The sequence below is a fragment of the Rattus norvegicus genome, chromosome 9 (genome assembly GCF_021556685.1).
Source record: "Rattus norvegicus strain SHRSP/BbbUtx chromosome 9, alternate assembly SHRSP_T2T, whole genome shotgun sequence".
Classification (NCBI taxonomy): Eukaryota; Metazoa; Chordata; class Mammalia; order Rodentia; family Muridae; genus Rattus; species Rattus norvegicus.
Window position 1 is genome coordinate 40,179,683 of NC_141542.1, and position 17,818 is coordinate 40,197,500.

A 17,818-nucleotide genomic window follows, 5' to 3' on the forward strand; every position below is an offset into this window, starting at 1 on the left:
TCCATTTTATCTAGTTTGGTGGCTGTACATTTACTTTATTCTTTTATGTGTGTGTTTGCCCGCATAAACGTCTGTGTACCCCATGAATGCCTAGTACCCAAAGGAGCCAGAAGAGGGCATCGGACCCCTTGGGACTGTAGTCACAGAGCGTTGTATGTGGCCACGTGGGTTCTTATATTCATTCCTGGGTCCTCTGGGAGATCAGCCAGTGCTCTTAACTGCTGAGGCGTCTCTCCAGCCTTGTTACCATTTTTTTTAATACTCCTGATAAGTAGCCGAGCGGTCTCTGTGGTTTTGGAAAGGATGGGGTAGTAGCTCAAGGAAAGCTAAGACAGTGAATTAAAAAATAAAAAATAAAAGGCAAAGGCTCTGAGGATTGGTTGCATGCAAACAGGTAAATAAACAAATTCAGACTAATCAAAGATGCTAATGCACGGGAAAGGTCGATCTGCTGATGTGCTGCAGGCCCAGAACCACTTCTCTGCTCTTTTACTTTTTGAAATAAAATAAGGAATATCATTAAGATACGGAAGCACCCAAGCGGACAAATGTTTTCGTGTGTGTTTTTAAAGGGGGTAAGAACGTAACTTTTAAGTACCGCTTGCTGCGAGCAGCCGCTCTACTGTGATAATGTGTTGGGAGATTTAAAGCACCAACCTCAGACCGATGCCCCTGCTCCGAGTAGAGCTCACGTACAAGTCACAGCTACAGCTTCTGCTGACACAGCCTTCCTGAGCAACTATATTTATGCACATTTTAATGAATATATTTATAAGAACGCGATTGTTTTTTGCCTTTAAAAACAATTAAAGATTCCCTCCAGCAGGGGGCGGGGGGGGAACAAAGACGTTATTGTATTGCAAGTCTGTTCTAGAATTACGGGTAATACACTTAAAATATTAAAGGAGAAGAGAAAAATAGTCTGACTTGAAGTTGATGAATGTGTGTACTAAGTCCTCCTGGCGATTTTCCATCCTGCCGTTTGCTACTCTGTCCGAAATGCTCCAACTGATTTGCAGGAAAATGAGAGGAGCATCCAGGAGCGAAGGGTTACCCTGGGAGCTCCCGCCACCGATTTAGCTGCATCCAGACCCAACCATGAGAAGAGGAGAGAGAAGAGGTTGAGATGCAGAGCTGGCTGTAGGGCGCAGCTGAGCTAGTGGCCACTCTGAGTGGTATCACTACCTCCTTCTTCTGTCCCATGGATGTAAGAAGCCGCCAACCCATACTTACAAATTTATTTGGCAATGCTGGGTATGAAACCCAAAGCATCACACGTGCTGAGCAACGGTTCTACCAAGGCTCCATTCCCACCGTAAGATCATACATCAAATGCAGTATTGCTAAGTACAAATGCACCTTCGCTGTGGACACCATGAGCAGCGGCCATGGTAAGAAGTGTGGAACTAAGATTTTCTTGTAGTCTTAAAGACTCCTTCCTGTGCGCTGCAATTTTCCAGGCAAGCCTCCTGTTTATCCTTTTCACTACTTCCTTATGGTTTGGAAGAAACAACTGTTCTTGAAGCTTGCACGTGATACTTTTTTAAAGGTTGATAAAAATAAAGCACATGTATTGCAGAGCTCACTTTGAGGAGGTTTTCATTTGTTTCTAAAGTCACATGTGTTTAAGATTTATTTATTTTATGTATGGGAGTACACTGTGGCTCTCTTCAGACACATCAGACGAGGGCAACCGATCCCATTACAGATGGTTGTGAGCCACCATGAGGTTGCTGGGAATTGAACTCAGGACCTCTGGAAGAGCAGACAGTGATCTTAACCACTGAGCCCAGTTTTCATTTTTATAAGCAGTGAGAATTCTTAAGAACCAAGCTAAAGTTACACAGTGTGATTGTGAAGGGGAAAAAAAAGATTAAATTGGAAAGTCAGATATTAAATTATACAAAATATTATAGGGTTCTGTATAAGCATATGCCTTCCAAGATCTAGATTTTTAAATACATCCATTATGTGCTTAACTAAAACAAAACATGTAAACACCAACATCTGTATCCCCCAGGAGATGTTAGTTACATCATGCACTTGGAACAAGGAGGGGAATTTTATCATTCACTGAATAATTACTTACTGGATAATAGGTTTAAGGAATTGTGCCAAGAATACTTGGGATTCAAAGTAAACCAGACTCAGACATCCTGCAGGCTGAATAATCTTTGTTCACATACCATTCCAATATAACATAATACATACTTGGACGTCTGAAAATCGGAGTTATCATTTCAAAAGAGAGAAGAACCATTACTAACTTCGCTGTTCAGAGAAGACATCGTTGACAAACACATCAAAGTAAAAAGGGGGGGATGGTGTTCACGCGTGAGCACGGCAGGGATTTGGAGGGAGAAGCAGCATAAAGTAAAGATTTGTAAAAAGCACACGCAGTATCCACTAACGAGCAGCCCTGCTTGCCTTAAATGGTGGTCCCCAGTGGGACGGAACAGAAAAGAAAGTGAAAAATCATGCAGCAACCAGATCGAGCAGGCCTTGAAGACCTGGTCAGAGCTGATGAGGCACTGTGGGAGGCTCAGGTGTCCTAGGTGGGGCACCCACCCTCACTCGCAGCCACAGGTTTAATCAAGGCACAGAGTGAAGCCACACTGAATAGCATCTAGTGCATGGACTCAAGGCCAGGAAACTGCGTAAGGAGGAGCCTTGCTGGAGGCCAGAGAGCAAGCAGACATGCTCTACTGGGTCAAGGGAAGCTAAGACTGACCCGTAAGCAGGAGTTTATCCAAACGGATCATCTCATTGAGTGTCTCAGAGAGTGGGGCTGCCTATTTGCAACAGGATCACCATTAATAATACTGGACGAATTTGGGGACGGTTTAACAAAGCTTCCAACTGGGCAGAGGCCTTATTATGTTTATCCTGTTTTCCCTCTGCTAAATCAATGTTAGTTTTTAATGCACTTTGTTTGACAATTCTGAACCAATATGACTCGGAAGTGTTTTAAACACACAGTAGAAACATGCCACACTTGGGTAAAATTATGAAATATATATTCTGTATAAAATAAACTAATGAAACCATGCCACCTTATGTGCCACATATATATTTATGTGTATATATATGTATGAGTATATATATATATATATATATATATATATATATATATATATATATATATATATCACACCCCTGCCCCCCCAGTGGTATCCATGCACTTAGAATTAGAACTAGTAAGTTAAGAATACAGCGGGGGTAGGAAGCCTGTTCAGAATGAGGCTTCCTTTCACTGACACAATTACGAAATTTGAATAGGCAATAAAATTATTAGCTCAAGTGTGAGCCTTTAAACACTCGGGAGGCTGTGTTCCTCCTCTGGGCAGTTTTGATAATGTAAACATCTCAGTGCATATGATGGGATTTGTGAGCAGTGGCGATGCTTTAATAAGTATTTTCTGGCCAAAGTGTGATGTTTCAATGTATTTTATAAGGCGAAACAACATTCTGATGGCTCTGTGTTTGTCATAACTGTATATCTGCAAGGCCGGGGAAGCTTTGGGAAGACACGAGACACATAGGACACCTCTGAATGGGGCTGCTGTTCTGTGGGCAGTCATCCAAGAGGTCTTTTGGGAGCAAACAGAACTTAAAGAAAACGAAAAAAAACCAACAAAAAGCAAAAAAACAAAAAAACCAACCAAACAAAAACAAAACAAAAAGCAGACCAAAGCAGGAAGGAGAGGAAATACCAGTCTCTTTCTGGGCCTCCCTCTTCGCTGCTTGGCTTTCTGGGAACACAGACACATCTGAAAATGTTCCTGCAAGGGAAGGGAGAAGAAGACAGACTCAGTCAGTTGGAGGTAAGCAGTTGTCAGGCTTATCCAAGCAGGGCTTTAAGATAGCTCAGCTCTGTGCAGCCGAGCGGGTAAGCAAGACACTTGTCACGTCCACGTTTCCCATCTGCAATCTCTGAGTCCCTGTTTTATTTTGATGATGAAGAAGGCAAAGGTCTAATCTGAAAAAAAAATTGGTGTAACAGCCTGGCTTGGCTGAGTCTTTTGTAAGCCAGTCTGGCAGTTCCAAAAGTGAGGAATGAGAAGTTTCCAAAGAGAAAGAAATGAAGAAGAAAACCAGGAGCCATGCGGTAAAGTCTGTGCAAAATCTGTAAGAGCACAACTTCATTGATATGTGTTTTTGTTTGTTTGTTTATTGAGACAGGAACTCACTCTTAAGCCCAGGAGGGGCTGGAACTCACTACTTTTCCCAAACTGGCCTCAAGTTTATAAGGATCCTCCTGCCTCAGCCTCTTGAATAATAGGATTACAGGTTGTGAGTCACCATGAGCAGCCTAGCATTTAACAACAAGAGAGAAAGATAAAAAAAGGGAAGGAGAGAGAATGAATGAATGAATGAATGAATGAATGAATGAATGAATATATCAGGATGTTCCCCTATGAGCTTCATATTCAGTAACACAGGAACCCAGTCAGTTTCTTATTAGCCTATGAGGTCATGAGAAACGTGTTTGGAAGAAACGCTTCTTTGTTTTCTACAGCACTTTGCAAGTGACGTGTCTCTGCACAAGCAAAGATACAAATGTAGCCTTCTACACAGGGAACAGCCACTACTGTCTTCTCTGCCTGCAAAGAAAAACTATATCCACCCAGGGTAACCTTGTCTCCAATTGGCAAGAAACAGTCTCTGTTGGCTTTTGGTGTTTGCTGTTGCTACTTTTCTTTTTTCATATATGTGTGTGTGTGTGTGTGTGTGTGTGTGTGTGTGTGTGTGTGTGTGTGTGTGTGTATGTATATATGTATGTGTATATATATATATATATATATATATATATATGAAAGATATAAAAATAAGTATACTTGATTGCCTAAAAAACTATACAACCTTGGAATCTTTAGTGTTTACAAGATACGGTTATCTCCATAGCAATTACATGCCAAAGAGTCTGAGTTTACTGCACCTAAAAACTGTTAACAAATTAACAGGGCTGTAATATACTGAGTCTCCTTTGCATGGGTGGCCCCAGCTTGTTCTATTTGGTTCATTTATGGTATTTTTGGAGACTCAACAATAAGTGACTTCACGCTAAATGAAATCTGTCAGCTGTGAGGACTGCACTCCATGTGTCTGAAAAGGTCTTCTTAAATCAAGCATTAGAAAAATGTTTGCAAAAAGTGAAAAAGAAAAAAAAATGTTTGCAGTTTACTTTGTAAGATTTTGTTACAAACCGTCATAATGCCGATTTTTTAATTGTATTTCCTTGTTTTGCTGCCATAAACCTGAGAGCAATGTTAGATATATAGACTATGTATAGCTCAACGTAAGAATAATTTGAGACTATATCTATAAAAATCAAAGTATCTATTAAACTTAGGATACTTTGACTTCTCTGGGCTCTTAAGATATTTATTTACTTTCCTTTTTCCCATTTTGGACAGGATCTCTCTATGAAGCTCTGGATGTCCTAGAACTAGCTATGGAGAACAGACTGGTCTCAAACTCACAGAGATTCTCTTGCCTCTGTCTCCTGAGTGTTGGGATTAAAGGCAACTGCCACCATGCCTGGGCTATCTCTGGACTTCTTAACTTTCTTGGCTTTTGCTATGTATCACTTATAAGCCAATTCATATAATTTTGCAAGTGTAAACATACGAAGTAAATATTAAAATTCAAAATTAAAATATGCATTCTTTCCTTGACATGATTGCCGCCTTTGTAATCAGAGCACAGTAGGATAGAGTCTATAGGAGAAACAAACATTCATTTCTCAAAGTCATAATTGCAGAGTGGAATGGGGAAAGACCACCTGGCATCAACCCTATCAAAGAATTGCAGATAACAAAGGAATGCTGAGTGGAGAGAAGTGATTTAACTCAGGGAGGCCCACCAACCTGTTATCTAATACCAAAGGGTCAGCCCTTAAATGTTTATACAAATAACACTATAGAGATTGAGTAGATTATATTTAATTTATATTTAATATGTATACATATATTATAAATATATGTATACACACATATATTAAATGTATATATTATGTGAATTACATATATATGTATGTTGCATGTATATATTATAATTATATACATATAACATTATATACGTAAAACACACTCACACATACACACATACACACACAGGTGTAGACACACACACAGTTAATTTTTAAGAAGGCCATGAATTTAAAAGAAACCAAGGATGAAAATGCTGGGGCAGAAAAAAGGGAATTGATGTAAGTATAATCTAAAAAACAACAACAAAAAATAATAAATTGAAAGGAAAAAGTCATTTTACTTCCAGTTTGAGAGAGAAAAGCCAAAGAAGCTCAATTATACATGATAATGCACATGGTGAACTACTGTTAGTTATTATTACTAATTACTATTATTATCACTATTATTACTCTCAAAAATCTCTCCTGACAATTGTGGAAAGCACAAACTGTAACTTTGGACACGATAAGTTACATCCCTGAGCTGTTTTGACTTAATCTCTGAAAAGGATTCTTTCTCATGAGAACCTTGCGAGAATTTAATGTATAAGGAATACCCAGGCATGTGACTTGCACAGAACTGATTCTTATTAAAAAACAAGCCAGTATATTTACTGGAGGCATGGGGGAGGAAGAGAATTTCCTTAACAGTCACATGAACTTGAGTCCTAAGACCTCTGTGAATTTTTCAGTTCTCACACCCACCTCTAAAATGAGAAGACTGGATTTAGTACTCATTGAAATAATTCGTTATTCATTATTTCTTGACTATATTTACAGAATGTGATAAACGTATTATTCATCACTCATACACATGCAAACACACTGAGACATACATACTGACCCATATTCACAAACTCTGACACACACACACACACACACACACACACATCACTACTCAATCTGACGTTTGACTACAACTTTTCATCAGTCTTAATTTATTTCCTGATTCAAAAGAAGATTTCCTGATTCAAGAAAAGACAATGGAAGATGAAAACTACCAAAATTCTCCTAACTGTGTGCATGAGATCAAAGAATTATAATGAAAAACACTAAAAGGAACTACATTACTTTAAAAATCTGATACGAAATATTTTATGTGGATGGATTACAATTTACCATAAAAATAAAATAAGAAGTAAATAACCAACTGAATAAAGTGCTTAATAAAGAGCCAGCGAGAGGTCTCAGCAGGGACAAGCACTTGACAGATAAACAGGACCAACTTGGATCACTGAACCTAATGCAGAGCGATAGACGACATGGTTCTTGCCTATAGTTCTGGCACTACTATGGTGATGTAGGCTGTGCAGTCAGAAGCAACTCCAGGAGGAAGCTCAAGGTTAAACTGGTATGAACTAGCATACCATATGGCAACAGAACAGCAAGAGGAACACTGTCTCAACAAAATGGAGAACAAGAACTAGTTACTGAGTTCACAATGCACCCACACACCTCTACACACACACACACACACACACACACACACACACATACCTCTACACACACAGACATATTCACACACACATATACACACACATACCTCTACACACACACACACACATACACATACACCTCTACACACACACCTCTACACACACACACATACACACACACCTCTACAAACACACACACACCTCTACACACACACACATACCTCTACACACACAGACATACCTCTACACACACATACACACACACCTCTACACACACACACACCTCTACACACACACACACACGCCTCTACACAGAGACATACCTCTACACACACATACATACACAGACACATACACATATTAACACAGAGAGACATACACATGCACACATATACGCAGAGAGACAGACACACAGACAGACAGACACACACACACACTCAAATACATACTCACAGAGACACAAACACACACACCGACACACACACGTCTACACACACACACATACACATACATACACACAGAGATACACATAGACACACACAGATACACATAGACACACACACAGACACACACAGCAATGTAAACAAGTAAATAAATAAAAACATAAACTCAAAAAACGGTGAAGCTTTCTTAGATCTCTATGTGTCCCTCTCTCATACAGCGCTAGCCATTCAAGTAAAAATGGAAACTTCTAAAATGCATTTGTTCTTCCCAATGAATAAGATGTGGCCAAAGGGACATCATTGACTGCATACCTCCTGCAATGCTTAATTTTAATTGTCGCTAGGGCGCAATCACCTGGGAAGAGTCTCAATGAGGGGCTGTGTAGATCAGGTTTGTCTACAGGTAGACTATATTGATGGGTGTGGGAAGTCTCAGCCTAGCAAGAGTGACACCATTTCCTGAGCAGGCTAGGCCCTGAGGCTGATGGAAATGGAGGAGCTAGCTAATTATTGCCAAGCATGTGCTTCTTGCCCTCTTCTGACAGAAGATGTAATATAACCAGTTCTTTCAGCCTCTCCTCCTGTTCCTTCCATGAAGGGATGGACAGTCACCAGGAATTGTGAGCTAAAATAAACCCTTCCTCCCCTAAGACATTTTTCAGGGGGAGTTTTGTCAAAGACTACCTGTCCTTGCGAGCAAAACCAAGCCAACGTGAGGGACACCAAGAGCAGTGTGAATTATTGGCAAAGGCTTGATAGCTCACTGTAATCCTCATTCTTGCCCAGCTTCTCTTGTTACAAAAGAATTCAAATTTCTGCCTATGAAATTCTATATAACTGGGTTTTGGGGTCATTCGTAAAAAGTAATAGTCCCTCTAAAAAATCAAGGGCCTATTGATCCTGATTTTTTTCTCTATTATCCTCTCTACTATTTACGTATTTCTTCCCTCCCCCTCTTCCTTATGTCCTCCCTCCCTTCCTCTCTCCCTCGCTCTCCCTATAGGAGTGAAGCCTACAGATAAAGACTGCTGGGAGCTCATCGGAACCCTTCCTCAAAGAGGCTCTGGGAGAATGTCCTTCCAGTGGTGGAGCTGCCTAGAAGTAATCCTTCACACAACTGTTCACAAAACTAGACTTGACTGCAATTACCTCTTTTCCTCTGTCACTGGTGCTAATCTGATGTAATGGACACAAAGCTCTCTGTGATACTCTCTTTCATTGGGGAGAGGTTTTGTTTTGTTTTGTTTGAGACAGGGTCTTTTTATTTAGAAATCTGGCCTGCCTGGATTTCGTTATGTAGACTGATGGGGCCTCTTGTCTCTGCCTGCCTGAGTGTAGAGTTTACAGTTACAGATGTTTGCAACCATGTACACACACACACACACACACACACACACACACACACACACACACACACTGTCTCTTTCTCACCCTTTAGAAAGCAGTAAAACAACGATTGTTTCGTTTGCTAACATAATCAGTTATATTTTAGATGATTTCAAGGATAAAATTTCAGGCAACTTTCAGCACGCAGGTGGTGGTTCTAAGGGTTTTATCAATGCTGTGAATACACATGGCAATGTGTACCTATAAGACAACACAGCATTAATTCTAAGTTCCCTAGAGAGGCACTCGTACTTTGAAAGTCATAGGTAAGAAGTCAGCCTTTGGCCTTTGGGGGCATGCTATGGCCTATGGTTCTTCTATGATTGCTGTTATATCTCTTAGCAGCCCTCTACAAGCTAGAACAACTTTCACTTGGCTTTTCTACTGCCAACACTAGTATCTCAAGTGGGTCTGTGGCCATTTTTGTTGTATAATTAAGACAATTCAATGTAACTTTAGCAATGTGAAGTTCAACTAGCACACCTCTACCTCACCAACAAATAGGTTTGCATTCTGGGAGATTTACTATGGCTTGCGAAAGAACACAAATTTATTAATTTGTTTACGCCTTTCTTATATGTACTCTAATATGTTAGCATCATTAAAAAAAATCCCACTAACCATGTAATATACTACCCTGAATAAATAGCCCAGTGGTCTCTAACTTATGAAATACTTTACAAACTTAACCAATCTTTGGCTAATTAGTTCTCAAGAGCTGAGCTGATGAAAACGATTATATGTTCCAATAAACTTTTTATTTAGATAGATTATAAACCTGGACTCTTGCCATCCCTAGGGTAAAAGCTCGTTCCTCTTTTATAGCAGATTTCAAGCTTTAATGAGACGCACAGCACTGTAAGCTTCAGTTCCACTCTGTATAAGCATTTTCCTAGGGCTTAGTCTCAAAAATCCATAACCTTAATGTCTTAAGACCCTCCTTCCACAAACAATAGCTAGGCACCTCGTTTACTTGCCTTAAGAACCACAAATCACAATACGGCATCTTACCATGCATAAGAGACAGGGGCGAATCCCCCCAAGTTATCGCTGCCAACAGCCAACAGCTGGGAGAGACAGGTGGGGGTTAGGTTTCCTGGGCTTGGGGTCGGGTAAGGAAGAAGAAGGTTCAGGAGGAGGAAGGAGCAGCAGCCTTGAGTTAAGAACCAAGAGCGTGTCCCCGGGAACTGCCCAGTTAAAGTTAAGAGCAGCCCAGATGAAATTTAGTAAGTAGTAAGTAATAACTTGGGGTTATTGACAGGACTGTAGATTCTAACGGCCTGGAAGGTAGGCAATATATAATATATATTCATATATGCAGGGCTGAGAGGCATTTGTCATGAGCCTACCTAGATTTAAATTTGGGCTCTGCCACTTAATACTGAGTGATCTTGGACAAGTGTCTTAACTTCTCTCGGCCTCTGTTTCAAAGGAGTTACACACCATTATTTCCAAACCCACAATGAATTTCAGCACTGCAGGAAAGGTGATGTGCTAGTCTTCATTCATTCCTCAGGGTTGAACACATCGCAAGGATACTGCGTTGAGGGGAAAAAAGCACAAATCAAAACAACAACAAAAATAACCACGAAAACTAAAATAACCAAGGCCAAGGCCAAAGCAGGTACTATTCTCTCTACTCATAAATACAAAAGATGTCTGGCCTTTGTCAGAGTAAGGTAGTGAAGAAAGAAGAGGGTCCCGGTAGGAAGAGACTTCAGAGGAAGTAGGGATGTCCAGGAGATGTTTCTTACCTTCACTTCCCATTAGATGAGTGGGCCTGACAATTCTATCCACCTAGGGACAGATGAACGTCTCAGTAGACTGAATACTAGTAGATAGCTATACTCATGGTATTTTGGGAAGTTAAGGGCAAGACAGTTCAAGGCTAGCCTACACTACATAGGTAAACCTCATCCCAAACAGAGGATGGCCTAATCCCATTGTCACTGGAGAAATGGGCAGTAAAACAAGTGCTGGTGAGTGCATTCCAGTGTTTGGGAAGAAGATAGATATGTCATAGGCAAGCTCATTGAAGATGTCAGATGCTTGAGAACTAGAGCCTTCTAACCAGCTGCTATCAAAGTCCCAGGAGAAGACAGCTGGCCTTTACCCCCAGAGGGAGCTAAATGTTGCTCGGTGTGGGTAAAAGAACCAAGGAAGAATCCCTAACGCAGTCAGCCATAACCTGGATGCCACAGAAGACTCTTTTCTCTACCCTACCTTAGCCCTGCATCAGAGTGACGAAGCAATATGGAAGAAGCGATATGGCAAGAGTGTGCAAGTGAGTGCTGTACCAGTCATAGGTCCATACTCTAGACAGCAGATCTGGACCACAGGTCTCTACACTAGGGAGGCAGATCAGTAGCCAAAAGGTGTCTCTCTCTCTCTCTCTCTCTCTCTCTCTCTCTCTCTCTCTCTCTCTCTCTCATCTATGTCTCTCTCTCTCATCTATGTCTCATATATAATTAGATCAATCAATCTATCTATTATCTATATATCTCTCATATATATAATTAGATCAATCTATCATCTATCCGTCTATATCTATATATACACATATCATGTATCAATCACACACACATTAATATATCTATTATATATATCTAATATATAATTATATAAATCTAATTTCTCCCTTTCCTTTCTTCCCCAAAACCCTCCCATATACCTCTCCCAGCTCTCTTTCAAATTCACGGACTCTCCTTGCATTAACATATGTATATTCATGTGCATATATATATTCCTAAATAGAAATTTCTCAGTCCATATACTATTATTTGCATGTATATTTTCAAGGATGGCCAATGGGCACTGAACAACCCATTGTCTTGCTCTTCTCTGAAGACCAAAGTTCCCAGTCCTAATTATTCTCAGTTGCCTTTAGTTCGTTGTGCAGGGTCCAGACCTCCTGAGCTTTTCCCTCCACCCACTTTGGAAGGCCTGTTGAGGTCATCCCTGTCCAGCTTACATTTGGGCAGTCTTACAAATGAGAGATGGACTCACAACAGCAGAGTTCATCAGTCTCAGGAAGGTAGTTTTGACATGAAACAATAATGTGAGGTCTTATTCTTGTGATTTGAAACGTCTCAACCAAAGCAGATTCTTAACAAAAGGAAGGAAGAAAAGAAGGAAGGGAGGAAGGGAGGGAGGGAGGGAGGGAGGGAGGGAGGGAGGGAGGGAGGGAGGAAGGCAGGCCTAGCCATTACACAAAACTGTACTCTAGACCATCTCTGGGTAAACCAATAGGAATTTTGCAAAGTCTTTATCAGCACTTAATCTTTAAGTACACTCATGTGTCCTTTTCCCCAAATGATCCTCTAAGTTTTGGGGAAGCAAAGCGACAGGATTCCTCTTTGTTTTGTGAGCATGCCTTTAGCCTGGAGTCCTCACTTAGATACAAATGCTAAACTAACAGGGTGACTGACACAAGAGCATTGTATGCCCACCCATCATTTGTGGAACCTGATCTAATATCCCAAACTGGAAGCAAGCATTCTCTCCACAAGTGAAGCTACAGGAGTAGAAGAAATGGCTAAAATTCCCAAAGATCCACCATGAGAGTCCTGAGAATTTATGACTTCACATATTCCCTGTCCTTCATTAGCCTTTAATATTCCTCTTCAACTTTCCTCACCCCTCCCCGCCCCCCACAAAAAAAACCAAAGACTATACATCTTCAGCAAACATACCAGAGAGTGAGTAAACTACCAACATATTTTCATTAGTCCTGTAGTCAACTCCATCCTATGCCCCACTGTTGCATGAACATAAGAAACTCAGGGGCCCACTCTTCAGCGCTTAGCTTGCTACAGCTATCCTTGTATCCATAAAGACAGCCACTTCCTGACTTCCTAATGCGACTTAGAATGCCCACTGGCTTGCTACTCTTTAACTGCACTGTATTCAAATAAATTGTTATGAGATGCTGCAGCTGTGACTGTAATAAGGTCCTGTCTATCTTATATCAAACTGTCAGAAAGGGGACATTCCAGGAAACAGACACTAGGCTGGCGAGGCTGATTCCTATTGGCTGATAAACATTTGAAAAATCGATCATTCTCTTTCTCCTTTCCCTTCTTCCTTTCATCGCCTACCTCTCTTCCTCATCAAGCAGATTTCTGGCGTGTGTGTGTGTGTGTGTGTGTGTGTGTGTGTGTGTGTGTATTTGTGTATGTGTATGTGTGTCTTTGAGTGTATTTGTGTATGTGTGTGTGTTGGTGTATGTGTGTGTGTTTGTGTGTGTATGTGTGTGCGTGTGTGTCTTTGAGTGTATTTGTGTATGTGTGTGTGTGTTGGTGTATGTGTGTGTGTGTTTGTGTGTGTATGTGTGTGCGTGTGTGTGTGTCTTTGAGTGTATTTGTGTATGTGTGTGTTGGTGTTTGTGTGTGTATGTGTGTGTGTGCATGCCTGTGTGTGTGCATGCATGCGTGTGCGTGTTCCGTATGCAATTTAAGTTGTTGGTACTTAACATGCTCTTACTTCCTAAATCCTTCATCTTCATTCTGGATCCCCTGTCCGTGGCTTATTCTCTGCCGCCACATCCTCCCACCGTGTAGCTCTAAGGCAGGTACAGGAAGAGGCCTGTTTATGCTTCTAGAGCATCCTAGGTCTTCTGTAGCAGCAGCCCACCCTCCTCTCCCTTTCCCAGGTTTTGATTTTAACCTTTTTTAAATAATGTATGGAAAGACACATCATGGATGTATAGGACACAAGCCACGGCAAACATGGGGAGGTCAGAAGGTAACTTTGTGGAGTAATTTTTTTTCCCCTCTCCTTGCACCTTTAAGTGGATCCCGGAGATTGAAGTTAGGTCACCAAGCTTATGTCACAAAAAGTTTGACTCACTGAGCCTGTAGGCCCTTCGTTCATTTGCACTGCGGCTACAGGTTGTCCTTCCTGTCTCACTTGCCAGTACCTCAGATGACAGCCACGGTGAGCACAGAACGAGGCTAACACCTCAGAGTGTTTATAGCATTTCAGTGACTGCTGCCTTAGATGTCTTCATTCCCGCAGAAGCTAAGCCTGCTTAACCTAATCCATTACCTTTAGGTGGGAAGGCTCCTCAAACACTGCTCCAGGACTAAATACTTACAAGGTCAAGTAAGGGTACTTTTAGTTTTCAGATTTTTTTTAGGTGTGTGTGTGTGTGTGTGTGTGTGTGTGTGTGTGTGTGTGTGTGTATGTTTGGATGTACATTCATGTATGTATGCATATGTAAGTCAGGGGATAATCTTAGGTAGATATGTGGCTCATCATGTCACCCCAGATTCTTTCATATATATATATTCTATCATTTATATATATATAAAACGTGTCTGTGTGCGTGCACATGTATGTATACATATATGTATGTTTATGTATTATACACATATATGTATATATACACATATATGTTTGTATATATTACACATTTAAACATTTTATTTATGTGTATGTGTGTATGTGTGAGTGCATGAGAACATATGAGCAGTGCTTCCAGGACCAGAAGCTGGAGTTAATTTAGGTCTGGAATCCAAATTCCTGCTGTCAACAAAAGCTTCCTTGACTACCGAGCCATCTTTCAGTCACCCACTTCTTGATACAAGCTCTCTCCTTGGTCTGGAGTCTACCAAGCAGGGTAGATAGACTAGCCAGCAAGTGAGCCTTGCAGACATCACTGTCTCCTCATCCCCAGTGACTGGATTGTGTATGGATGCCTCGTACCTGGCCTTTTAACTTGGATTCTGAGGTTCAAACCCAGGTCCTCATGCTTTTAACTATCTGAGCACTACCTTCCTAGCCCCAAGATGCTTTCTGTACTAGTACGGAGCCCACTGTCAATCATCACTAGGACACTGCCATGCCTAAGACTGGATGCCCATTCCTACCATGGGGGATAGACTGTCACAGGATTTAGGTGTCTGTCTACCAAGTTTCAAATGAACTGTAATTTACTACAGATTCAACAGGAAATTGTTGAGTCTGACAATGGCCCTTTTCAGAAATCGCGTTCTAGTCAGTGCTGGTATCTGAAGACTTGATACAAAGACTCTTGGAGTTACAATGGGATGTAGAAAGAGAATATCAATTTAGGCAATGGTGGGGGAGGGGAAGCAAGAGTGGCTAAAATTGGAAACTAAAAGTTTGCTTGTAATAAAGGGCTATTGCTTCTTTATGTAGGACAGTATAAATCATAAAACACTACTTTGGGGTTATACATATATCTTTCTGGGGAATTGCAAATCATAGTCTTCCCGTAGTGATTAAGACCACTTGAGCAAATGGTTTGGTAATTCTTTTGTTTCTTGAGTTTTATGACTCCAAAGTTGATATCCTAAAGTAATGCTGAAGGCGCTCTTTTGAGTAATTTATTTGTATTATTCTAATTTTTAAAAAAATATCTGTGGACTCAAGTCATCCAACCCAGCCGTGTACAAAAACAGGAAAAATAAACACATAAGAAAAATTGTTAGAACTGTTTGGAGAATATCTGTTGGAATACCATTCATTGGCCTGAAACGAATATTAAGCTCTTATTTTTAGGTGGTATGAATGTTTTGCCTACATGGATCTCAGCACACTGCTTGCACAGCTGGTGCCAAGAGCGACTGACAGAGGGCATCATACGCTACCTGGACTGGAGTTACAGATGGTTGTAACCCACCATGTGGGTGTTGGGAATTAAACCTATCCTTTGGAAGAGTACTCAGTGCTCTAACCACTGAGCCATCTCTCCAGGTTCTAGTGCATAATATTTTAAAAATACAATATGTTCTCACCTAGAACCTCATGTTGCAAAATTACAGTTTAAACATTCAGAGTTCAATCTAAATTTTCAAACAAATCCTTTTTAATCTGCCCTGAAGCCCAGTTTATAGCTAACACCCTTGCCCTGTCTCTTAAAACCAGCAGGAGCTGGCCATTTACACATGGAGTGTTCCGTATTCCTTCCTGCACAGAATAAATGTTCTCTTAATCAAAGCTAATGCTTTCAAATATAGGAACTAGGAGGAAGAGGAAGAGGAAGAGGAGAAGCCACAATCAGAATATATTCTATGAAAACATCCGTTTTCAGTAAACGAAAACAATACCGAGATTAAAATGAAAAAAATCAAATAAATGTTTTCTCTTTTCACGGATCAAGTTTTTCCTTGACAATTTCAAGGATATATATGAAATATGTGTATTACATATATGATATGTCATCTATTTTTATTTTGATTATTCTCACACTAAAACACTCTCTCCTGAAACTTTTTTATTCAAAAAAACATTTTAGATCTTATATAAATGTAACAAAACATTACATAAATAGTATAAAATGAATTTGCAGGGGGACATGGACATAATAATAATAATAATAATAATCAAATACCCAAAGCACAAAAACTGCAAACTGGTTAATCAATATTTAGAAAATGCTTATATTAGTAACAGTAAAAGAAGCAATATATACCATTTAAACAATATACACCATTCTTTGCAACCATGTAAACTGTCATGTTTTACACATCTCAAGAACTCAGTAAAAGCCTTTCTGAGGGGGCATTTGTCAATATATAGCAAGACTTTCAAACTCTTACATTTTATGATTTCTTCAAAATCATTTTAATAAAATAACACTACAGGATATTTTATAAACAGAGAACATTGAATGCATTTTGGGTAACATATTTATCTATGGGACAAAGTATTATGCGTTGGTTAGTCTATTAAAGTAAAATAAAAAGTCATTTTCCTTACAATGTAGCTTTTAAGATAATGAATACACTCTGGGGTAACTCTAAGGGACATTATCTTTCCTTTTTCTCTCAGGCTGTGGGTAAATAAAATGGAGGAAGCAAACTGTAGTGGGGTGGTAAAGTCCATCTACAAGATCAGGTGACAGTGATAGAGGATTTTTACTAGCTCCCTCTGTCCTCTGCAGACTATGTCTTCTGTCCCCTAAGAACCTGTCCCGACTCATTCCTCGTCTTCTCTCTCACCTGTTCTAGGTATCCACGAGCCTAGAGAATGTAGCCCTTCAGTTAGGTGCCTTACTTAGTATAATGGTTTTGTGGGGGAGACTTCACCATTGTTGAGGATACAGATCAATACCATGCTCCTTTTTATTGCTAATCAGAAGTCTACTACATGTGCTAAAGTTCCTTTATTCATTTACCACATAGCAGATAGCTCAGCTGTCTCTGGATTTTGCTTATTTTGAATAAAATAATTATGGATATTTACATATAGGTATTGATGCGATCACAAAGTTTTCTCTTAATTTTTCTTTCTTTTCTGAGCCCCCCCCCCCAGGCAACCTCGAGACAGAGCTGCAATTTGTAGTTACCGGGCTGTTGGTTGTCCCAGCTGGTTTTCTGTGTCAACTTGACCCGAGCTGGAGCTATCACAGAGAAAGGAGCCTCCCTTGAGGAGATGCCTCAGGAGATCCAGCTGTAAGGCATTTTCTCAACCAGTGATCAAGGTGGGAGGGACCCAGCCCGTGGTGGGTAGTGCCATCCCTGGGCTGGTAGCCTTGTGGTCTATAAGAGAGCAAGCTGCGCAAGCCAGGGGAAGTATGACAGTAAGAAACATCCCTCCATGGCCTCTGCATCAGC

General features: G+C 40.4%; 1 protein-coding gene across 39 annotated transcripts in view; it reads right to left on the bottom strand.

Annotated features, from left to right (window-relative positions):
* Rims1 (regulating synaptic membrane exocytosis 1) overlaps nucleotides 1–17,818 on the bottom strand; it is a 499,822-nt gene that overhangs the window by 320,790 nt on the left and 161,214 nt on the right. For 29 of the 39 annotated variants that reach the window (XR_015628955.1, NM_052829.4, NM_001398595.2 and 26 more), the window contains 1 exon segment: nucleotides 3,714–3,782. The exons of the other annotated variants lie outside the window; for them this stretch is intronic. Coding sequence is in view for 28 of the 29 variants with exons in the window: in NM_052829.4 (NP_439894.2) it covers nucleotides 3,714–3,782 (69 nt within the window). In the remaining variant the exon portion in view is untranslated. 39 annotated transcript variants of the gene reach the window in all.